The following is a 24,550-nucleotide window of genomic DNA, read 5'->3' as shown; positions in this document are numbered from 1 at the left end:
TTGTGCGTGCATATATGCAGCAGGCAGATGTGGCCCGCGAGCAAGCAGCACAAAGCTGACAGTGAGTAAGCCAGGAGGCTGAAGTGTGTGTTTAGGCAATGATGGGCATGGAGTTCACCAGAGCTTCACAGGTTGCCACTGGAATCCTCTTCCACTTCTCCATGACGACATCACAGACCTGGTGGATGTTAGAGACCAGCTTCTTTCGCAAGGCAGTGGTCATCTTGGAGGTGTGTTTGGGGTCAGTATCTTGGAATAATGCCCTGCGGGCCAGTCTCTGAAGGGAGGGGATCATGCTCTGCTTCAGTATGTCACAGTACATGTTGGCATTCATGGTTCCCTCAATGAACTGTAGCTCCCTAGTTCCGGCATGAGCCCCATGACACCACCATGCTCGACTGTAGGCAAGACACACTTCTCTTTGTACTCCTCACCCTATTGCTGCCACACACGCTTGACACCATCTGAACTAAATACGTTTATCTTGGTCTCATCAGACCACAGGACATTGTTCCAGTAATCCATGTCTTTAGTCTGCTTGTCTTCAGCTAACTGTTTGTGGGCTTTCTTGTGCATTATCTTTAGAAGAGACTTCCTTCTGGGATGACAGTCATGCAGACCAATTTGATGCAGCTTGCGGCGTATGGTCTGATCACTGACAGGCTGACCCCATCCCCCCCCCCGCACCCCTTCAACCTCTGCAGCAATGCTGGTAGCACTCATACGTCTATTTCATAAAAGACAACCTCTGTGTGGCGGCAACCAGGTAAGGAATACAAAGACAAGTGTGTCTGGCCTACAGTCAAGCATGGTGGTGGGAGTGTCATGGTCTGGGGCTGCATGAGTGCTGCCAGCACTGGGGAGCTACAGTCCATTGAGGGAACCATGAACATGTACAGTAACATACTGAAGCAGAGCATGATCCCCTCCCTTTGGAGACTGGGCCGCAGGGCAGTATTCCAACATAACAACCCCAAACACACTTCCAAGATGACCACTGCCTTGCTAAAGAAGCTGAGGGTAAAAGTGATAGACTGGTCAAGCATGTCTCCAGACCTAAACCCTACTGAGCATCTGTGGGTCATCCTCAAACAGAAGGTGGAGGAGCGCAGGGTCTCTAACATCCACCAGCTCCGTTGTGTCGTCATGGAGGAGTGGAAGGAAGACTCCAGTGGCAACCTGTGAAGCTCTGGTGAATTCATGCCCAAGAGGGTTAAGGCAGTGCTGGAAAATAATGGTGGCCACAAAAAATATTGACACTTTGGGCCCAATTTGGACATTTTCACTTAGGGGCATACTCCCTTTTGTTACCAGCGGTTTAGACATTGATGGCTGTGTGTTGAGTTATTTTGAGGGGACAGCAAATTTACACTGTTATACAAGCTGTACACTCACTACTTTACATTATAGCAATGTGTAATTTCTTCATCATTGTCACATGAAAAGATATAATAAAATATTTACAAAAATGTGAAGGGTGTACTCACTTTTGTGAGATACTGTACCTTGATTAGGAGCATGAAATGTCACTTCTGTCTGCATTTTTGCACTGCAGGCATTGTGAATCTAAATGTTTCCTTACATAGACCTGCCAAATTGGGGCAATTTAAGAAAGAAATTTGTGATAATGGGCTTGAATGGGGAGCTAGGAGCTCAAGCAAAGTATAATTTCAAACTGCAAAATGATTTGGGAAAGACTGCAAGTATAAACTAGGCCTTATAGGCTCATTCAAATGGGCAGACAGGAGGCCACTAAAAGCAAGCAGTTGAGCCACATTTTTACTGTCCCTGACTAGCCACCTGAACAAGGAGATGCATCTGCTCAAGGCTGTACATGTGCCGTGGCCTGATGCTTTGCTTCGCAGCCATGCCAAAAATAAATGGAACAAGGTCATGCTGTGACTGTGTGCAATGCAGTGGGTCATTGGGTTAAAACAGATGGCAAGGAGGTGAAATATCACCTCCTCATTGCCTATTAAACGCCCTCTGGAAATTGATCTGCCACTGATAATTTTTCAGAAGAGCGGCAGTGATAGCCATACATCTGAACAAGTTTTTAAAGCCCTTTCAGCACCCCTTCCTCACTCAAAGCCCCCTAGATCCCTTTAGTTTTTAGTTCTATACACCTCTCGGAGCCCACCTTGCCTTTCCTTCATAATCCCACTGACCATCCTCTTCAGACTGGCACCAGTGATGCAGCGTCACTTTTTTTGCACTGATGCAGCACCATTGTTCTTCTTAGCTACACCACTGACTGAGAAACATGTTTTCCTTTCAGTGACACCACTGACACAGGGACATTTTTTCTTCTCCACTGTTAGCCCTATATTTAAAAAACTGATTTTATAATAATAATTTCAAACTGTTCAGTTTGCTGCAGTGTACCACAACTATTGACAGTATTTCAGAACATGCCACAAACATGACATACATTTTGCTCCATGCACCACTATTAGCCCCGCCCCCTCCACTAGTTTGTCATCTTCGCCCTTTGCGCTGGATGACCTTGTCCCGGCACTGACCCCTGGCATATTGTAAGCAGGATACTTTATGGTGTTTGTAAGCAAAAATGACTAACATTTTACAAATCTTTCAAGGGGTATTCATGTATGAGCACAGCTGTATTTGTTTATCATTGTGTGTGACAAACAATTGGGCTATCTTTCTTCTGAGTGGCTCTACTGATATATGTATGGCTGCCCAAAGTAATGTTTCTCTTTCCCCCAAATCTCAGGACAGCTAAGGGCATGGAACACAGGAATATATGACAGTCCAAGAAGAACTTCTGATATGACTCAAAACCAGGTGCGGGACATCTGGGAGGAGCTTGGTGTTGGACACCATGGATACCTCAATCAACAGGAACTTGCCACTGTATGTAAGAATATAGGACTTGAAGATTTAAGTGAAGAGGTATGTGATAAATAAATGGAAGTGTCACAATTCTCATTAACACTTGGGAAGTAGGGAGTTTCCAAGAATAGAAAATGACAAAAACGCAGAGCACAGAGTGATGTCAGTATAAGATACACTTTATTGAGGATAAAACAGCATCTACTTGCATGTAAATTATGGAGCATTCAGTCTGGTAGCAAGGCATCACATAAGCTCATAAATCGTCAGAGCAAACACTAGTGGGATGAAGGAGAAGCGCCAGGATCCACACACTGTAAGATGTTATGTGAACAGCGGGGACCAGAGGATGACAGGCAGCCAGTAACAACAGGGAACACAGAAGAGGCTGCATTAGATGACACAGGCAGGCAGCGCCCTGCAAAAAACAGCCCAAGAATACTCTATTGGATTGGTTAGTAGCCAGAATGATAGCAGAAGCTGTAACTCCCCTTCAGGATAAGAAACTGATTTTATAGCTGTAGAAAAACTACAGCATAACAGGAGGGGGGGGCAGGGTAAGAACCACGGGTTGCAGGAAAGCAAATCACTTAATTTCCCCCAAGAACAGAGTCCTCCTGACGTTCTCCTGCTAGGAGAACACAATGATTATTGCCAACGGCTAAAGCCACTGTCAATAATTGCATGTAAAAATAAGACATGCTGGTTGTACCCAAGTCGATCGATGGATCAACTTGGGTACAAGCAGTCTGCCCATAGATGGTTCAAATCTTAGCCAGTCAATGCAGAATCGTCCAAGATTCGAACAGTCTATGGCCGGCTTAAGTTTTTTGTGCCTGGAGTTGGTCACTGTAAAGCTGAAATGAAGTTTTTATGCTTTAAATACACTTTGATTTTTGGACTTTACTTTGAACATTTAATATGCTTTTGGGTTGCAGAATTTGTGTATATGCAAGTGATTCCACTCAATCTCTTAACTAATAGTCTTTTATGGTTATATCTATTAGTAGTTAGCCACATCTAATTAGACTTGCCTGTAATGTTAAAGACATCTTGGTGCTTATCCAAGTAGTTTTCGCAATTTTAATGATTGTCAAGGACATACCACAGCATTTATAGCCACATGGGTAACACGATTAATCCAATCCCCATTGTATCATGTAATATGTCAAGATAAATATGTCAAACTGGAACAATCATCCCTCAACAGGGGTTGGGGGCACCAAAACGCATAGCCATAGTAATGCCATCACTACTACGAAGCTTGCACTGCTGTTTTCTGACGGTCCAGTTGGCCTGATTTTATACCATCCAACAAGGAACCAGGACAGACTTTGGATTTTCAGATCATCTCCATAGGCTCACGATACTTTGTTTTACTCTCACCTGTTTTGTGAGTGGCTTTATCCACAGCTTTGGGCGACACATCACCAACGGCTGCTGGACCAAACTGCATGCACAGTAGGGAGCTTGCTTTGAAAAACCACTTTAATATTATTTTAATATCAAATTTATAAAAGTTTTATTTGTATTTTACTGCACCCTGGTCGTTTGCGCTCTGCCTTCTGCTTTAGATTTCTGTTCAGTCCACAGATATCCCTGTCCTGTTATGAAAGGTGTACCATGACCAGCACATTTGATAACCTATGATAATTTGAATTTTTTTAGATTTAAGCTTCCATCAAAATGTAACTTTGAAGCGCAAGTTGAAATTGTTCTTTTTATTTATTTGGGCCTATAATACCATTTGTCACCTACCTACAATGCATTATTTATGTTTTGCCTTGGCAAATTGACTGCAGATCACACCTTCAGTAATGTAACTCAAACCGAGGTTCTTCGATTATGTAATTAGGACGGGGAGGCTACACAGACTCTTGTCGTTTCCTGGGCAATCAGCATTTACCTTAACAGATTCAATGACACCATGGTGATTGGTTAAGGTGGATTACCCATGTGGATATAAATGCTGGGGTCTGTTCCTAACATGCATTTGATCTAATACTAAAGCTGCATAGAAAAGTGATGAATATCTTAAGTAGTATTTTTAAAAAGCACAAAAAAAATCTTTTCCCTATCAATAAACTTATCAATAACTATCAAACTTTCAGAATGCATTAGAGAGAAAGTCCTGTTTGAAGCGCTCATTAAAAGATACTTTCATTAGTGTTTAGGTCTGATTAGCTATCAAATGTTCATAAGTTTACCCCTATGAAGAGGCAATTTATTAGGAAAATAGGTCTCAAGCAATTTGCTGGCCTGCATAGTTAGAGTTTTACTAATTGTGCTTCATAGATGATACATTATGTTTGTTTTTAATAGGAACTTGAAGACCTGTTCAACAAACTGGACAGAGATGGAGATGGCAGAGTAAGCTTTCAAGAGTTTCAAGTGGGCTTGTTTAGCCACACACCTATTGCTTCCACACCACTAAAGCATCATCGTCCATGTGCACTTTACCAGGTGGGTTCATAAAGCTCTTAGTTATTAACCACCTCACATTTGGGGCAATTTCTTTTATTTTTCACACACTGTAAAAGCAGCATTTTTTGCTATAAAATTAACTGGAACCTCCCAAATGAGTATACATTTTTTGAAAGCAAAGGACGTGTAAAATAAAATAGTGGCAGTTGCAATTTTGTTTTCATTCAAACATTTTCTAATACAATACAAAAGCCATCACAAGCTATTGAACAGGTAATGTAGATAATAAAGTTCTCCACACAGGGAGAAAAAAAAGAACATTGACAGTATAGAACAAGACACTAGCTCCTCTTCAAGGGGTGAACATTGTTGTAACTGGGAGAATCCAGCAGGCGATAGTTATTCACATCATTTTGATCATGTGTGTTGAGTTGAGAAAGCAAAAAGAACCGACACTTGTATAGTCCAACTTAGCTATAGTCCAGGAGTAGCAAGGACCAGGCAGTGTTAATGAGGTATACCAAAGACATCCAGTAATCAAAGAGAAAGGTAGAGAATAGAGAAAAGGGAAAGGAGGGGGAGTGGTTCCAGGGTCTGCGTTGGCAGCGGCCCGAAGAGCTCAAACTGATGACCAATGAATGGATTTAGTTAAGGCTCTAAATGGGTGACTGCGAAATCCTGGGGTGGTAATATATATTGACCTGGGTTTGCCAAATTTTGATGTACCTGTGCACCTTATCCTGAAGTGTCTCCTCAATCTCGGCATGTATCATCGCCTGAGTGATTTGGTTTTCCATTGCAGTCATACAAAGAGGACAGAGTGGGCAAGGATTAAATGCCTGTTTTTACTGCTATCAGGAGCTGTGTTATAGAGGTTTATTTATTTATTTATTTATTTCAGGTACTTATATAGCGCCGTCAATTTACGCAGCGCTTTACATATACATTGTACATTCACATCAGTCCCTACCCTCAAGGAGCTTACAATCTAATGTCCCTAACTCACATTCATACTAGGGACAATTTAGACAGAATCCAATGAACCTACCAGCATGTCTTTGGAGTGTGGGAGGAAACCGGAGTACCCGGAGGAAACCCACGCAGGCACAGGGAGAACATGCAAACTCCAAGCAGGTAGTGTCGTGGTTGGGATTTGAACCAGTGACCCTTCTTACTGCTAGGCGAGAGTGCTACCACTACACCACTGTGCCGCCTTCACCTCCTGTCCTGCTGACAAGGTTTTACTAAACAGGAAATCAAGGTAAAATTTGCAACAGGGACACAGATAGTACTACAGAGCTGATGGGATCTCTATCCTTTCCCTACTCTACCAAAGAAAATAATTTTATTTCAGTTTTTGTAGTTGCTCTTGGACATTTACCCCCTCTTCCTATCTGATAAATCAGCAGGACTGAAAGTGAGGGGAAAATTCTCTAATGGAGCTCCAGATAGCAGTAAAAAACCTGACAGTGGTTTTGACCCTTTCCCATTCAGTCTAAAACTGAAATGGAACTACTAGGCAAAACTTTTTTTTTCATTTTGGTTAGAGTAGGGAATGGTTATAACCCCTGCTTTTTTTTTTTTTTTTTTTTTTTTCGCCTTGTGTCCCATTGCAAAGATTTCCCTTCACTTCCTGTTCCATAGCCAAACAGGAAGTGGGAGGAAATCCCTGCAAATTTAAAGAATTCCTTGGGGACCCCCAGGCCACCAGAACTAGTGTCCCCATTGGAAAATTTAGCCTCTATTACTTTTCTGGGGACAACCCAAAATTTGGGATTTTCTTTTACTTTCACTTTTAATGATAATGATAAACAGGACAAATAGAGAGTGAATTTTCCTAACGGGGCACAGACATTGATAAAAACCTAATAGGTGTTCTAATCCCTCTCCACTCTAGCCAAAACTAAAGAAAAAGTTTTTTGCCTTTAGTTATACTTTAAGAAAACTGTTTTTCGGTTGGACATACACTTTAGGTACAAATTTATTTATATTTGGGGGAATATATTAAGTATAGAAACACACAATTATCATATAGTAGGATGATGTACTGTAAAGCCCTGAATTCATACCTTTCATTATTATTCTCAGAAGGCCATATATGCTCTTTGTTGCCTGAGTTTGAAAGTATGCCGTTCAAGGAGAAGCAATGTTTAGATTTCCTGAAAATTCTATTAAAAGCACTCTTTAAGAGATTTTATCTACCTTGAACATTTAGGTAATTGATTGTTTTTCATCTGCAGCTAGAAGACAGCAGCCATAAAACTCCATCCTTGCTGTCGGGATTGGGAGGCTTCCATGTTTTCTCAAGCATTGATGATGGGACTGGCTTTGGAAACCCAGAGCAGATCATGATCATTTGGGAAGAAGAGGGTATTGAGGATGGTAAAGAAATATTTTTGGTATGGAACTGTTTTTTGCTAGATTAAAACTGTCATACACTAAGGGGGGGATTTACTAAAACTGAAGTGTGCAAAATCTGGTGCAACTCCTACATAGAAACCAATCTGCATTCAGGTTTTATTGTCAAAGCCTAAATGAACAAGCTAAAGTTAGAAGCTGATTGGCTACTATGCACAGTTGCACCAGATTCCGAGTGCTCCAGGTTTAGTAAATCTTCCCCTATGTGTACTGTCAAACTTCATTGTATCCAAACCACAGTCCCTGTTAGGAGGTGCCTATATCTCATTGGCTCTCCTGGAAAACTCCTGGAAAAAGAGTTACCAGCAAGTCTAACTTCAGTTTTCATTTATTCTAAGTCAGGTTCCAGTACCTGGACCCACAAGCCATCTTATACATTGAGAAACCTGCCACCCAGGCTATATAAATACAGCATGAGGGACAAGTCTTGCAACATAAGCATATATACAAAAATAAGCACAAAATACAAATACAAAAATAGAACAGATGTATGTTGATTTTATTCTGCTTTGTTTGATTTGGTGAAATAAAGGTGGATTACAGCTTTCGTAGTGCAGCTATCTGGACTTCTCTTCTTCGGTTATATTTACAGGCTTTTGAACTCTACTGGCACCCAAATGCAGTGTGTGTGTGAGGCGTGATATAGAGCGGACTGAACTCGAACTGTGTTCTCTTGTTGCTATCTTGCAAGCTGTTGACTCTCAGAATCTGATCTTCTAAATCTACTTTCTTCATCAGTCTGCCGGGCTTGTTCTGTTAGATTTTTCTCCATCTTCCAAATGCCTTTGGATAGTGTAGGAAACTATACTAGCTGACACGTCTGGAAACCTGTATTAATGTGGAAATTTAGATTACTTTTGGTAACTTTTATGCGCTTCATAAATGCCATAATAAATGCGCTTTATTTGCAGACAACATACTGTTTTTCATCACTCCCCCCTCCACACCCACACACCCACACACCCACACACCCACCCACACACACCCACCCACACACACACACACACCCACCCACACACACACACCCACCCACACACACACACCCACCCACCCACACACACACACCCACCCACCCACACACACACACACACACACACACACACACACACACACACACACACACCACCCTACTGAATCTACTGTCTCTCTTGGACCGTTTTGGGAAAATTTTGGGCTTAATGGTCAATCAGGACAAATCGGAAGCTCTGAATATCAACCTGTCAAATTTTGACTTTAGGGAGCCTTCAGTCCCAATATCCTTTTCTGTGGCAACAGACGTCTCTTCCCTATTTAGGAATTTATCTAACCCCAACATTTCCTCACTTTATAAAGTGAACTATCCTCCTCTATTTGCTAAACTTCTGGAGGATGTAAAGGCGTGGTCTGACGTAAACCTGTCTTGGATTGGGAGAATAGCTTTGGTTAAGATGACAGTCCTACCGTACCTAGGCCATTATATTATTTCAGAACTCTGCCTATCCAGGTCCCCGTTAATGCAACGCAGCAATTTCAATCAAAAATGTTCCAATTCCTCTGGGGATCAAAGGGACACAGAATAGCACAAGCTAAAATGTATGCCCCCAGAGAAGTGAGAGGGTTGGGAGTACTAGCTTTTGAAAAATATTATGTAGCGGCGCAACTGGCACAATTGTGCCAACTCCATAGTAAACACTATAGGCCAGACTGGGTGTCTCTTGAGGCCCAAGTCTGCTCCCCATTTGCAATGGATTTAATACTGTGCACTCCACCAAAATATTGCAAAGCAGTTATGTGCCCTACGCTCTCCCATTTTTTACACTTGTGGGACATAAGCTGTAGGAGATGGCCTTTGTGCTCTACCCATAGACCAGTGACTCCTATCTTTGGCAACCCCCTATTCCCACCCGGAATGCAGTTAAGCAAGCTTAGTTTGGTGGTTGAATAAGGGACTTTATTGTATATATCTATCTTGATCATAGAGGAATTCGATCCCTATCCTACTTTATAGATAGCCTGGATATGCCCCCCACTGAGAATTTTTACTTGCAGCAAATTCTCCATTTTTTCAAAACATTACAGAAAAACAGCTCCAATCTGGCAGTACTTACCATGTTCGAGAACAGGTGCATGCAGGATGCCTCTTTGCGGGGGGGGAGTTTTCATGCTGTATAAATTATTTTCTAACCTTCCCGGTAGTTTATCTTACCAGTTGGCGTGGGAGAGGGATCTGGGCATAGCCCCTGAGGCGGAGGATTGGCGTAAATGGAGCACACATATTCATAAAGGAATTTTAAAGGTTTCTCTGATCGAGGCTGGCTATAAGTTACATGCCAGATGGTACTTGGTCCCGGAGCGTCTTTCAAAAATGTAATGGGGATCAACAGCCTCCTGCTTTAGGGGTTGTCGCCAGATAGGTACGGTTCTGCACACATGGTGGACTTGTCCCAAAGTGTGCTGTTTTTGGATGAGGGCACATTCCTTTATTTCTCCAGTCACAATGGTTAATGTTAGTAGAGATGCTAGCATTGCCTACTAAACAAACCAGTTGAAAATGTACCAAGACACACACAGACCCTAATATAATATATGTTTCTAGCAGCCAGAATCACTATTGCGACTGCTTGGAAAAGCCCAGCTTTAGACATAGCTTTAATTACATAGTTACATAGTAAGTGAGGTTGAAAAAAGACACAAGTCCGTCCAACCTATGTGTGTGATTATATGTCAGTATTACATTGTATATCCCTGTATGTTGCAGTCGTTCAGGTGCTTATCTAATAGTTTCTTGAAACTATCGATGCCCCCGCTGAAACCACCGCCTGTGGAAGGGAATTTCACATCCTTGCTGCTCCTACAGTAAAGAACCCTCTACGTAGTTTAAGGTTAAACCTCTTTTCTTCTAATTTTAATGAGTGGCCACGAGTCTTGTTAAACTCCCTTCCGCAAAAAAGTTTTATCCCTATTGTGGGGTCACCAGTATGCTATATGTATATTGAAATCATATCCTCTCTCAAGCGTCTCTTCTCCAGAGAGAATAAGTTCAGTGCTCACAACTTTTCCTCATAACTAATATCCTCCAGACCCTTTATTAGCTTTGTTGCACATCTTTGTACTCGCTCCATTTTCAGTACATCCTTCCTGAGGACTGGTGCCCAGAACTGGACAGCATACTCTAGGTGCGGCCGGACCAGAGTCTTGTAGAGCGGAAGAATTATCATTTTATCTCTGGAATTTATACCCTTTTTAATGCATGACAACATTCTGTATAATATAATAATAATATAATATAATAACATGCTTTGTTAGCAACAGCTTGGCATTGCATGCCATTGCTGAGCCTATCATCTACTAGGACCCCCAGGTCCATTTCCATCCTAGATTCCCCCAGAGGTTCTCCCCCCCAGTGTATAGATTGCATTCATATTTTTGCAACCCAAATGCATTATTTTACATTTTTCTACATTGAACCTCATTTGCCATGTAGTTGCTCACCCCATTAATTTGTTCAGATCTTTTTGCAAGGTTTCCACATCCTGCGGAGAAGTTTTTGCCCTGCTTAGCTTAGTATCGTCCACAAATACAGAGATTGAACTGTTTACCCCAACCTCCAGGTCATTTATGAACAAATTAAACCCAGCACAGAACCCTTGGTGACCCCATTACCCACCCCTGACCATTACGAGTACTTCCCATTTATCACCACCCTCTGAACTCGCCCTTGTAGCCAGTTTTCAATCCATGTACTCACTCTGTGGTCCATGCCAATGGGCCTTATTTTTTACAGTAAAAGTTTATGGGGAACCGTACTTTTGCAAAATCCAGATACACCACTTCTACGGGCCTTCCTTTAGATGGCAACTCCCTTCCTCATGGAAGGTTAATAGATTGGTTTGGCAAGAACGATTCTTCATGAATCCATGCTGATTACTGCTAATGATACCGTTCTCATTACTAAAATCTTGTATATAGTCCCTTATCATCCCCTCCAAGAGTTTACATACTATTGATATTAGGCTAACTGGTCTGTAATTCCCAGGGATGGATTTTGGGCCCTTTTTAAATATTGGTGCTACATTGTATTTTCTCCAATCAGCTGGTACCATTCCAGTCAGTGGACTGTAAGTAAAAATCAGGAACAATGGTCTGGCAATTACTTGACTGAGTTCCCGAAGTACCCTCGGGTGCAAGCCATCTGGTCCCGGTAATTTATTAATGTTAAGTTTCCCAAGTCTAATTTTAATTCTGTCCTCTGTTAAACATGGAGGTGCTTCCCGTGATGTGTCATGAGGATAAACACTGCAGTTTTAGTTACTGAAGCCCTCCTGATTCCCTTGTGAAGACTGAGGAGAAGAATAAATTCAATACCTTCGCCATCTCCCCATCCTTTGTAACCAGATGTCCTTCCTCATTCTTTATCGGGCCAATATGGTTTGTCCTCCTTTTTTACTATTTACATACTTAAAGAATTTCTTGGGATTTTTTTTGCTCTGCTCTTCTATGTGTCTTTCATGTTCTATCTTAGCTGTCCTTATTGCACCCTTACATTTCTTGTTGCATTCTTTATAAAGTCTGAATGCTGATGATCCCTCAACCTTGTATTTTTTTTAAAGCCTTCTCCTTTGCTTTTATATGCATTTTTACATTAGAGTTAACCATCCAGGACTTTTGTTCTCTCTTTTAAATTTATTACCCAGTGGGATGCATTGGCTAATGCCCTTATTTAATATGCTCTTAAAACAAACCCATCTCTCGTCCGTGTTCTTTGTTCCTAAGATTTTATCCTAATTTATGCCTTCTAGCAAGGTTTGTAGTTTAGGGAAGTTGGCTCTTTTGAAATTCAGTGTCTTTGTGTTCCCCTTATGTTTCCTATTTGTGTGATTTATACTGAAGCCAATTGACCTGTGATTGCTGTTTCCTAAATTGCTCCATATTTCCACATCCGTGATCAGGTCTGTATTGTTGGTAATCAGTAGGTCCAGTAACGCTTTATTTCTAGTTGGTGTGTCTACCATCTGACCCATAAAATTGTCCTGCAAGAGATTTAGGAACTGGCGAGCCTTAGATGAATGCGTGGTTCCCTCCACCCAGTCTAGGTCTGGATAATTAAAATCCCCCTTATGAGAACACTTCCCATCCTTGCTGCTAATCCAAATTGTGATAGGAGATCTGTCTCCCCTTCCTCCCTCAGGTTAGGGGGCCTATAGCATACTGCCAGTATTATTTTTCCCTTGGCTTCATCCTTTTGGAGCTCTACCCATAAGGATTCCACCTTCTCCCTAGCTCCCTTAGTGATGTAATCTCTCACATTCACTTGTACATTCTTGATATATAGGCATACCCCTCCCCCTTTTTTACCCTCTCTATCCTTGCGATAAAGGGTATACCCTTGAATGGTTGCAGCCAATCATGAGAGCTGTTGAACCAGGTCTCTGAAATTCCCACAAAATCCAAATCCTCCTCGTACAACAGTATCTGTCTCTAGTTCACCCATCTTGTCTGCCAGGCTCCTGGCATTGGTGAAAATGCCACATAGTTTAGACCGGTCCCATATTATCCTCTTATTGGGTGTTCCCAGATTGCAACTAGGACTTGCTACTATACTTACCTTGGGTTTATGTGCTTTGGTCAACCTACCACTAATGCCCCCAATACTACCCTCTTAATGAAACGTAAACTCGCATGGATTATGTTGAACGAGAAAATAGTGAGCGTCCTGCGAGACAAACGGCCCCATTTTGTAAAAATATGGTCCTCTTGGCCTGTCTACTTTCAGGTACCAACCATACGGTGTTGACTTCAGGAACACTTGATGGTAGATCTCCGGACAGACTCACCTTCTTTAATTTCTTCTTGCTTTATTCGTTCTTTTCTCTTATTCCCACCGGCGGCCCTATGACTGGTCTGCACCCCCCTCTTCTTTTCATCCTATCTTACCAATGTTCAACAAATTGTTAGTAACGGGGAATAGTGTTTCCCATAAACAACTAAGTAGTATTACAATGGAGAGTTCATTTTGAATTGTTCATTATAAGCTAATTGTCTTCTCAATCTAAAGATCTCTTTGGAGAGGACACACACTTATGATGTGTTAAATTTCATAATTCCTACATATACCACAGGCGGACCAGATAAGCCCTCTCTGTGATGACCTTTATTCATTCCTTAGGGCATTATGGGGATACGTTAAGTAGCTTTTTTTCATAAATGTGATCTCCCTCCTAGTGGGGGATTATAGGGGAGACCATGGTCAGTTTCTCTTCTCTGCCATGGCTCTTTTACATCTCCTCTTTTATTGCATGTGTCTTTTTTATTATGTTTGCAGGTTTTTGAAGGTACAGAGCTTAGCGAACATTGTTCGCTGCTCTGCTTTATACGGTTTGTTCTTTACTTTTCAAATATTCAATAAAAACATTTGAAACGGAAGCATATACTGGACTAAGGGTTGGTTTTCTGATGGCTGGATAATTAGATATATCTACTTTAGTTTAATATTGTATGCCATACATTCTGTACAGATCACATCAAGGACCAGCCATACACGGTTCCTATCTCGGCCGATTCAGCAGGAACCAGCCGAAATTCAAACCATTAATGGGCAGACTAAATGTACCAACTTGATCAATCGAACCCACTTGGGTACAAACCAGCCCACTGGATTCTCTGCAAATACTGCTAGCGGCTGCTATAGCCCCTAACGATAATCGCTGTCTTCTCCCAGCAGGGACAGCTTTCCCTGCCCGCCTCTACCCTGCTCCCTCTGCCGGGGAAAGACAATGGCCCAGCAGGAGGGATTCAACGCATCAACGTTCTCTGTGTTGATGGAAGAATCTAGCGCATTTCTTTCCTGCAACCTTTGGTTGCAGGAAAGAAATTCGCTCCATGTTTGGCCGGCCTAAGCCTTGTTTGATTTTAAAGTTCATATAAGGGGAAAAAAGCATATGCTGTAGATTTCTGCAATCCGTACATGTTTTTCATGTTTACAGACTCTACAAGTATATAAAAATGTTTATTGATCTGCCAGAAATGCACTTCGTTCCTAAGTCCTATTGTGAGCTGACAGCAGAGTAGTCAGCCCAGCCTAGATGTCTTGCTAAACTACTCAAGCCCTCCATTCTCCATTTCTACAATGTAGACACAGATTTTTTTGTAGTCTGAGATCTAAATAGATCCTTTTGGATAACACAGGAATTCTAGGCTGCACAGAATACAAGAAAGTTTTACATTTCTAAAATGATACTTTTTTGTTGGCACTAGTTAAGCAGAAATAATACTAGGTTGTAAGTAAGTGATGTTCATTCTTGGCGTTTACATATACAGTTAAGGGAAAAAATGTTCACAGCTGATTGTTTTGGGTGTCATTTATGTTACAGTATATTTTATTGTATTTTTTATTTTTACATTTTGCCTCTGTAGTCCGAAGATTTCTTTTGCTAAATCTATGACAGTATATTACAGATAATTTTGTTCTTTTTTCCTTAGAGCTTGGATTTCAGTCCAGAGGAGCGAGTGAACCTTTTGGAGCTTACTGCTGCTTTAGAAAATGAGTTGATTGCAACGAAAAATCGAATTTATATGGCAGCATTGGTATCCTATAAGCATGAGATGCACCATCAGCAGTAAGTGATAAAACCTTTATTGAGCACATATAAAAGTATTAAAGGCTCCAAATAAATCACACGAACACCATCACCCATTTTAAAGATAACGTATTATTATTTATTTATTTTTTAAAAAATATGTTTACATATTTCGTACACAGTTCGTAAATGTGGGAGTAATTAGCCGGAAAACAGTAATACAAGTAATGTAGAATAGTGAGCAGGATAAAACTGCGAGATTTGGGGCCTATAAACATTGAGAATAAAACTGATAATGTTGTATCTGGTCTAACAAATGAAGTTAGCTGAAGGCTCTGCCTAAGGAGTGGGAGCATGTAAACATTTACTCGTAGAGTGGGTAGAGAGATCACTACCGTTGTAGAGAGAAGTTGGATGTATCATGTCAGATCATGAAGAACCTAAGTAAATAGATTAGGTGGAATGTCCGGGGGGGGGGGGGGCTATGTGGAGTTAGGACATTAGAGGTGGGCTGGATCCGGAGTTTGCCCAGTGTGTTGGCAAGATCTACTTGCAGGTACCAATCCGTGTAGCGGAAGGGAGCCATATGGGAAGAGATTTCTTCTGGAGAAAAGGAGTGTTCCATGAAGCGATGCCACCGTGCAATAAAGCGTTTCAGAGATATGGAGTGTTGAGTAATGGTATCCAATTTTTCAATGTGGAATAGTTTCAAGAGTGCTTGTTAGACCAAGGCAATTTGAGGCGGAGAGGGGTTGATCCATCATACATTTATTGCCCTGCGGGCTGCCAGTAAGCAGATATGGACCCATTGAGGAAGAGAGGCACGGGTAGGCGTTGGTGAAGAGGCTTGCGGAGTGTTGCAGCTGAAGAGACATAATAGTGGGTCCTTAGGTAGACGTATATGATGGGATCTGTCAATATAGTCCAACACCTGGTCCCAGAAGGTGGAGATTGCTTGACAAGTCCATAATCTGTGGAACAAGGATGGTCTTGGGATAGAGCACCAAGGGCATGCAGAGTTGGGTGAGTCAGTTTTGCTGTGGCAAAATGGGAAATATGCCTGATGGGAGATTTTTAACTAGGTTTCTCGCCATGTTTTGCACATTACTAGAGAGCGTACCCTTTGATATCCTGCGAGAATCTTCTCTGGTGCCTCTTGGTCGTCCAGAATAGAGATCCAAGGTTTGAAAGGTACAATGTGGTATTTTGTAGCCTGATGGGTGATGAGGTTGGAGTATATATCTGACAAGGGTTTTGGCGAGTGCTGCAGCAGGATCTGAGGTAGCTGGTTAGCTGGTGGTAGTGAAACTCCTGTGAATTGTTTGGTTAGTCCTGAAAAGGGTCTAAAGGTACTTTGAGCAGGATCAATGACTTTGCAGATAGTTGTTATGGCTGATGATGACCATTGGGTAAAAGCCTTATGATCCATGGGGGGGGGCATTGGGTTACCAAGTATAGGAAGGTGTTTTGAGATGGAGGGTAGGCCCAGCATTTTTCGTATTTCTCTCAAGGCGATTACAGTGTCTCTAATCAGAAGGTTGGATCACAAAGGCTGGGGAAGGGCACGTAGCCTAGAATGCAGGACCACCTGGAGATTAAACGGAGACACAACGGCACCCTCCAGCATGAAGTTGGAGTAACAAGATTTTTTAGATAACCAGTCAATACCTTGTCTCAGTAGGCATGAAAGATTGTTGAATCTGATATTGGGCAGGCCCACCCCACCCTCACACTTCGGGAGACAGAGTTTTTGAAGCGCAATGCAAGGTTTTCTGCGCCGCCAGATGAATGCGAGTAGCGCAGTGTGTATCTTTTGAACATCAGTATGCTTCATTAGTAAAGGTAGGGTCTGTAATGGATACAATAGTCTCGTGAACAAGACCATCTTGAAGAGGTGGCATCTCCCAAATAGCCCATGCTTCCAACTCCTGTGCAAGCTTGGCTATCAAAGGGTGGTAGTTCAGGCTATATAGGGAGGAGGGTTCCCTGCCAATGCGAATGCCCATTCAAATAAAAAGCAATCAGCGCAAAAAAGACTAATAAATGAACTATGCAAGCTGAACACTACAGGATTCGCTAACCCAAGACATATAAAAAAAATGGAAATTAAGTGCAGCGCAATGACAATGAACAAAGAAAGATAAATCAAAATATATCTAATAATAAGAATTAAAATAAATAAATGAGAACGCCCAGGTAGGTGATGTGATGTTTTGCTACTATGAATGGGGATGAGCCCATCCAAGCTCGAGCCAGCTGTGGGTTGAGAGGTAAGATTTTGCTGTTGTCAGAATTAATCCGAAGCCCCGAACGGGTCCGGAAAATCGCAAATAGGTCTCGGAGGAGTGAGATATCTGCGGAAGGATTGGTTGAAAATAGGAGGACGTCATCGGGGGAATAGAGCGGAGCGTAAGACTTGGTTTCCCACCACGACACCGCTAACCCCTGAGGGTGAGTTTAAAAGTCTGGAGAGTGGTTCAGTAGCTATGTTGAAAAGAAGAGGGGATAGGGGACACCCTTGTCGTGTGCCTTTGGTGAGCGGAATGTCGAGAGACGAAATTAGGGGTAACAAGGTGGTAAATTTTTTGGACAAATTGTAATAGGGGGCCAGTCAGTCCAATTGCTCTCATGACCATGAAGAGCCAGGAAAAGCTGATGTTATCAAAAGCCTTCTTGGCATTGAGCGATATAATGGCCATGTCAAGGTCGGAGTGCCTCTTAGCAAATTCAAGGGCTAAGAGGACCTTTCGGATGTTGAGGGTGGCAGATCACTCCTGGACAAATCCTGATTGCGCGCTAGTTGTGATGTGACGATTTTGGAGAGAATTTTCGCGTCTACATTAATTAAGGATATAGGCCTATACGAGCCCGGTAGGAGGGGGTCTTTTCCCTTTTCTGCAATGAGTTTGATGTGTGCTTGCGCACCCAAAAAAAAAAAAAAAAAAAGGTATGGGCCATCAGCCCACATTGCTGTATAAACATGGGATAGGGTCTCAGAGATGAAATCGGCTGTCATTTTAAAGAATTCCGCTGAAAAGCCGTCCGGGCCAGGGGCTTTTCCATTGGACAGGCCTTTAATGGTAGAGCAAATGTCTTCCTGGGAGATAGGGGCATTTAGAGTGTCCAAATGGTCAGGGGGCAGAGTGGGTAGTTTGATTGACGCAAGCAATTTGTTCGCTGCCTCTGCGTCTATGGGGTCTTCTGAGTATAAATTGGTATAGTACTGGGTTAGGATGACGCTAATCTCAGCTGGCGCATTAGTGATGTCTCCGTTAGGGGAGCATAGTGCTCCAATATGTGTTGGCCAGCGATGTCCCGAGCACAGCTTCGCTAAGAGCTTGCCTGCCTTATTTCCGTATCTATGGAATTGGAGAGCAGAGTAGGATTGTCTAACAGTTTCCTGTTGCGCAGACCAGTGGTCAAAGGCACGCTTGGCTGCTTGCCATGCGAGTGAGTTGGCTGTAGTGTAGTTTAGTGTTAAGGCTGAGTGTGCCTGGCGTAGGGATTCGCTGGCCTCCAAATACCAGAGACAAGTTTGCTTCTTAAATTGAGCTGTATATGAAATAATGCGCCCCCTGAGAAAAGCTTTTCCCATCTCCCAGAACAAATTTAGAGTAGAAAAATGGGCTCCGTTAGTTTCTACAAATTCAGCCCAGGCAGTGCGGAGGGCGAGTAGAAAATCATTGTTGTTAAGCCAAATAAGATGGGAAGCGCCAGGTGCCTGCGTTGTGGGGGGTTACGAACCCAGATAGTTGAACACTAATAGGGTAGTTGTCAGAGATGACCATGTCTTCGATGGTCGACGAGGAGATAAAGGGGAGTATATCCAGTGAGCAGAAAATGTAGTCTATACGGGAAAACAAGTCATGGCGAGGGGAGAAGGTGAATTCCCTCTCAGTAGGATGTGAGACTCACCAGGTGTCTGTGAGGTGGAGCGAGGAGGCCATTTGCTCTAAGATGGTGGAAGTGTTGCCCGTGTGTCCTCGAGTTGTAGGGCCTGGGGTATGGTCTTCAGCCGTGCGCATGACCATATTGAAGTCCCCTTCAATAAGATGATAATGTTCAGGGATTTGTAGGACCCTAGTGGTGAAGTTCATGAAAGAAGGGCTATCCAGGGGAATTGGGAGCATATATATTAGAGATAGCGATGTCGCGTGAGGCAGCCGTCAGGTGAAGGGTAATTCTGCGGCCCTCCGTGTCCATCTCAACTGAGCGAACATGTGGTGGAGATTTTTGTGGAGCAAAATTACTACCCCAGCTTCACGACCCACAGCTGGCGCGCCAGCTGTGGGTCGTGAACCTACCCATAGCTTGCCCATGCCAGAGAGGTCGTCTGCGGCCAGATGGGTCTCCTGTAAAACAACGACATCTGCTCGCAGGTGCTTGAGGTGTCTTAAAATTTGCATACGGTTATGAGGGGAGCGCAGCCCCTTGACATTCCACGAAATTACCTTTTAGGTGATTCCCATCATCCGAAGGAGCCATGGCTGAGGCAGTAGTAGGTAGATGTGTGATGGCCCGAATAGTGGTAACTCCACCACAGTCATCGCCCCATTGGATCCAGGACCATTGAGACCTTGGCAGAGTCCTAGAGGTAAGTTGAGGGATAGCAGAATGGGTGACCAGATACATAAAACAGTAACCAACAAGAGGATAGGCCTCCTAAAACTTTCCATGAACTTCACTTTTTTCCCCATGGAGCCACCACCTAGATCGCCTCCGCCCAGGAGCGTCTCCACCCATGGCATGGGGCAGCTTCGAGGAGGGGGGTCAAGGGGGATGGAGGGGGGCCCAGGGGGATGGGGGGAGGGGACAAAAGGCAGAAGGGGGTTAGGGAAGGGGGAAATGTATAGGGGAGAAGAGAGGGGGGGGAAGGGAGAAAGAAAAAAGGGGGGGTGGAGGAGGAGGGGCCTGAAATCAGTCAGGGGTGACCCATGTACAGTAAGTTAAGAGTTGCCAGACACAACAAACAATGTAAAGAACATTAACATTAGGGCCCACCAGACAAGGTCGGAGATTGCGGGCTGTGACTACTGGGTCCATGAAGATTGAGTTCCTCAGTATCAATTAGAGGAGAGAGAAGCCGTGCAGATTAGGATGAGTGTGTAATCAGCGGTGTGTTGAGTGACCCCCGGAGCACCCTTTTGTGGGGAGGCTTTTGAGGACTTTGGCTCCTGGAGGACAGAAGAGATTTCCTGTACAGAGATGACTGGCCAGAGGCAGAGGGGTCCTCCTGCTCCATGTCGGAGGGATGTGTCGTATTAAGGTAGTGCTCCGCTTTAGATGGGGAGGTAAAGGAGACACGTTCGTCTGAAGCAGGTTGGATATGCAGGATCGCAGGGTACGCCAGAGTGAATTTGATATGGTTGTTATAGAGGGACGAGCAGATCTCTGAGAAAGCCTTGCGTCATCACATAACTTCGACTGAGTAGTCAGCAAACAGTAGTAATGAGTGTTCGTCCACAGAATGGTTGCGCTGACGGCGGAAGTTTTGGAGTATGGCTTGTTTATCCGCATAATTTAGGTACCTGACGATCACAGGGCGGGGCTTGGAGCAGGACTCTGCTGGTTGACCGACACGGTGCGCCCGTTCCACCGTACAGGTGGTACACATGATGGAGCATATGGCGGTGAGCGAGGAGGCAGGATAGGATTCAGGGAGACCTATGATACGTAAATTGTTCTGTCTGGAACGATTTTCAAGATCGTCCACTTTATCCTGGAGTTCCAGCTGGATTGGAGTCTGGCTATGGCGGCAGAGGTTGCGGCAGCATCGTCCTCTATGGCGGAGATTCGGTCCTCAGCCTGGTCAAGTTGTATTTCCTTGTGAAGGTGTTCTAGCCCTTTAAGAACGGCTTGGTCCACTGCCTCAGTGACCATTGGGGTGGGGAGGGTCTCCACAGCTTGTGCAATATTAGCAGGAGAGGCAGGGTCCATTTGGGTGTGTGTGGAGGGCTCCAGACGGAGAGCAGGGACCTGTGCTGCGTTCCCAGCGCTAAAATCCTCCAGCGCCATGTTGGCTGCAGCATGTGCTGTGTCCCCTGCTTGCGGGGGGGGGGAGTGGGTGCCGTTCCTGCAGTGGATCACTCCACAAAGAGGTCCATAATGTTGCCCCAGAGGAGAGAGGGGTGTAGGGAGGGAATACCTCTCGGCTAGCCTTCAAGAGGATTGGACACTGGTAAACTTAAAATCTGCAGGCCAGTCTAGGATAACCCCTCCTACTAACAACATGCCTTGTTTTTGCAAGTGTCCTAAGAGGATGATTTTTCAGTTCTTTTAGCCCTACTGCCGTAAAAAAATATTTTTCTAGCACTTTATTTTTATTTTTTTTTTAAGTCAAGACACTTCACTGCTTCTGGAGATTTCAGCTCTAATTGGCAGCTACCTAGCACAGTCATCCTCCGCCTTGAATTTGGAGTACTGCATCTGGACCCTGCTGGACTGAAAGTTGCAGGAATAGCCTGGAAGTGATCTTCTGGCCCTGGGATATCCCATAGGGCACTTTCCCAACTCAATTCTGGTAAAACTTGGACACCCGCAAGTGGGTAGGCCAGTCAGGCCAAGCGCCAGAAGCTACCTCCATATTCATCAGTTTCTGGGTGCCATTATTCCCTGTTCTCGCCAAGTTTTAGTGCAGAAATGGTTAATGCTGTGGAATGTTTTGCGGTAAAGAGAGCTCTTTTTTTCCCTCCACACAGCATCGAAAGCACCTTCCTTCTGCTGCTTGCTTGCAAATTCTAGAGACGGGAACAGTTCTGTTGTACCAGGTTCCCCAGCTGAATTTATACTAATGGCTCCAGTGTTGCTTGCAGCATGCCTACTGAGGGTGTTGATCTCTGCAGCCTAGCATAATGCTATTCTCTGAGAATATTTCTCAGTATCATCCATGGGTGCAGGGTGTTCACTGCACACAGGCCCTGGGGGGGGGGGGGTTATTGGTGCAGTGGTGGGGGCAGTTACAAGCATGTATGGCTTTCAATTAAGCTGCTGACAGACGTTTCTCCTCCTCTCCCTCCTGCGGCTTTCAGCTGCTTAACTGATAGCCATACAGGGAGGTCAGTGCTTGTAACTGCCCCCACTTCCGCACCAATCATCCCTGATTGTCCCTCTGTGTCCTCCTCCAGCCCCCCTGTGTCCTCCAGCTCCCCTGTGTCTTCCTCCAGCCCCCCCCCCCCCCCTGTGTCTTCCTCCAGCCCCCCCCTCTCCCCTGTGTCTTCCTCCACCCCCCCTCTCCCCTGTGTCTTCCTCCGACCCCCCCTCCCCTGTGTCCTCCTCTGACCCCCCCTCCCCTGTGTCTTCCTCCACCCCCCCTCTCCCCTGTGTCTTCCTCCACCCCCCCTCTCCCCTGTGTCTTCCTCCAGCCCCCCCCTCCCCTGTGTCCTCCTCTGACCCCCTCTCCCCTGTGTCCTCCTCTGACCCCCTCTCCCCTGTGTCCTCCTCTGACCCCCTATCCCCTGTGTCCTCCTCTGTCCCCCTCTTCCCTGTGTCCTCCTCTGACCCCCTCTGTCCCCCTCTTCCCTGTGTCCTCCTCTGCCCCCCCCCCCCCCATATCCCCTTGCAGCATTTCCGGCTTCCCTCCTCTCTCACCAGCTGCTGCCGGGATCTGTCAGAACGGAGAGCGGAGGAAGGGGCCGGTGAACCTGTCACTTACAATATCCTTTTCTGAATGAGCAGAGTCAGTGATCACTGGCGCTGTCCATTCATAGCGGAAACATCATAAACTGTGTTTACTTTGCTTCAGTTTATTAATAAACAGGAGCCCCGGTCTCCTGTTCATTCATCTTCAGTGCAGCTGAGGCTACAGAGAAAGGGACTGGGGAATCTGTGTCATCAGTTTCTTTCTCTGTATCAAAGAGGTGATGTCAGAGGTATCTCACCAAAGCCCCCCAACAGGGCTAGGTTAAATTTGTAAAAAAATAATTAAAAAAAAAAGATAAAAACTGATGACACCGTCCACTGCCCCAAACCCCCTGCCCAAACCCCCCCCCCCCCCTCAAAGAAAGCATTGTAAAAAATAATTAGCAAAAATGAATACCGTATATACTCGAGTATAAGTCGAGTTTTTCAGCACATTTTTTTTGTGCTGAAAGTGCCCCCCTCGACTTACACTGGAGTCAAGCACTTTTCTGCAGCAAAAAATTTCATTTTCCAAACCGACTTTGGGGCCCCGTATCTCAGGGCCACTTTGTTCTATCCCTGAGATACGGGGCCCCACACCCGGTTCGGAAAATGTCATTCTCTGCTGCAGAAAAGTGCTTGACATTTTATGAACCGATTTTTGGGGCCCTGTATCTCGGGGACACTTGGTGCTAGAAACCCCAGCTTTGGATATTTTATGGTGCTAGTTCCACTGGGTTTGCACACCACATTTTGGGGTTCCTAACACTAAGTGTCCCCAAGATACGGGGCCCAAAATCGGTCAACTGTGTCCATCTGCAGCAATGTCATTTCGGGACCCTTTGAGTTCAGAGACCCCAAATTTTGGCTGCAGCTAGGGGGCATCTAGGAACCCTTAACTACCGAGTTTGAAGTTTGGGGGACCTATGGCTGCAAATGGGCACAGTGAGGCTGCCAATGGGCATTGTTGACCCTCTTTTCCGCTTACAGTAGCTTTGCATTTCTCACCCTCGTCTTATACTCGGGTCACTACGTTTTTCCCATTTTTTTTTTTGTGGTAAATTAGGGCCTCAACTTATACTCGAAACGACTTATACTCGAGTATATACGGTAAATAAAGATTAAAAACTACTGACACCATCCTACACATACTACCTGCCGCCATAACGCCATACTCCTTTCCTGCACATACTAACCACCACCATACACTCCACAATTCTCTCCCTGCACATACTACCCACCTCCGCACTCCTTTCCCTGCACATACTACCCACTGCTGTACACTGCGCACTCTTCTCCCTGCACATGCTACCCACCACCATACACTCCACACCGCTCTTCTACACATACTACCTGCCGCCGTACACTCTGCATTGTACATTCCCTATTTAACATTACCACATTCTGCACTATATAAGTCACCTCAGACTAGAGCTGCACGATTCTGGCCAAAATGAGAATCACGATTTTTTGTGCTTAGAAGATAGATTACGATTCTCTCACGATTCTCGCGGCGTAACATCATCTTTCACATTAAAACAAAAAAATTGAGCTAACTTTACTGTTTCGTTTTTTGTTTTTTATTCATTGAAGTGTATTTTTTCCCAAAAAATTGCATTTGAAAGACCACTGGGCAAATACAGTGTGACATAAAATATTGCAATTGCCATTTTATTCCCTAG

General features: G+C 44.2%; 1 protein-coding gene across 4 annotated transcripts in view; it reads left to right on the top strand.

The window, feature by feature from the left end:
- Nucleotides 1-24,550, top strand: part of NINL (ninein like) — a 267,972-nt gene that overhangs the window by 138,926 nt on the left and 104,496 nt on the right. For all 4 annotated transcript variants that reach the window (XM_073627983.1, XM_073627982.1, XM_073627985.1 and 1 more), the window contains exons 6-9: nucleotides 2,735-2,913; nucleotides 5,176-5,316; nucleotides 7,518-7,676; nucleotides 15,154-15,290. In XM_073627983.1, coding sequence (XP_073484084.1) covers nucleotides 2,735-2,913; nucleotides 5,176-5,316; nucleotides 7,518-7,676; nucleotides 15,154-15,290 — 616 coding nt within the window. The remainder of the gene's footprint in view (nucleotides 1-2,734; nucleotides 2,914-5,175; nucleotides 5,317-7,517; nucleotides 7,677-15,153; nucleotides 15,291-24,550) is intronic.

The sequence above is a fragment of the Aquarana catesbeiana genome, linkage group LG04 (genome assembly GCF_042186555.1).
Source record: "Aquarana catesbeiana isolate 2022-GZ linkage group LG04, ASM4218655v1, whole genome shotgun sequence".
NCBI classification, from domain to species: Eukaryota; Metazoa; Chordata; class Amphibia; order Anura; family Ranidae; genus Aquarana; species Aquarana catesbeiana.
This window is presented reverse-complemented; position numbering and strand designations above follow the sequence as displayed.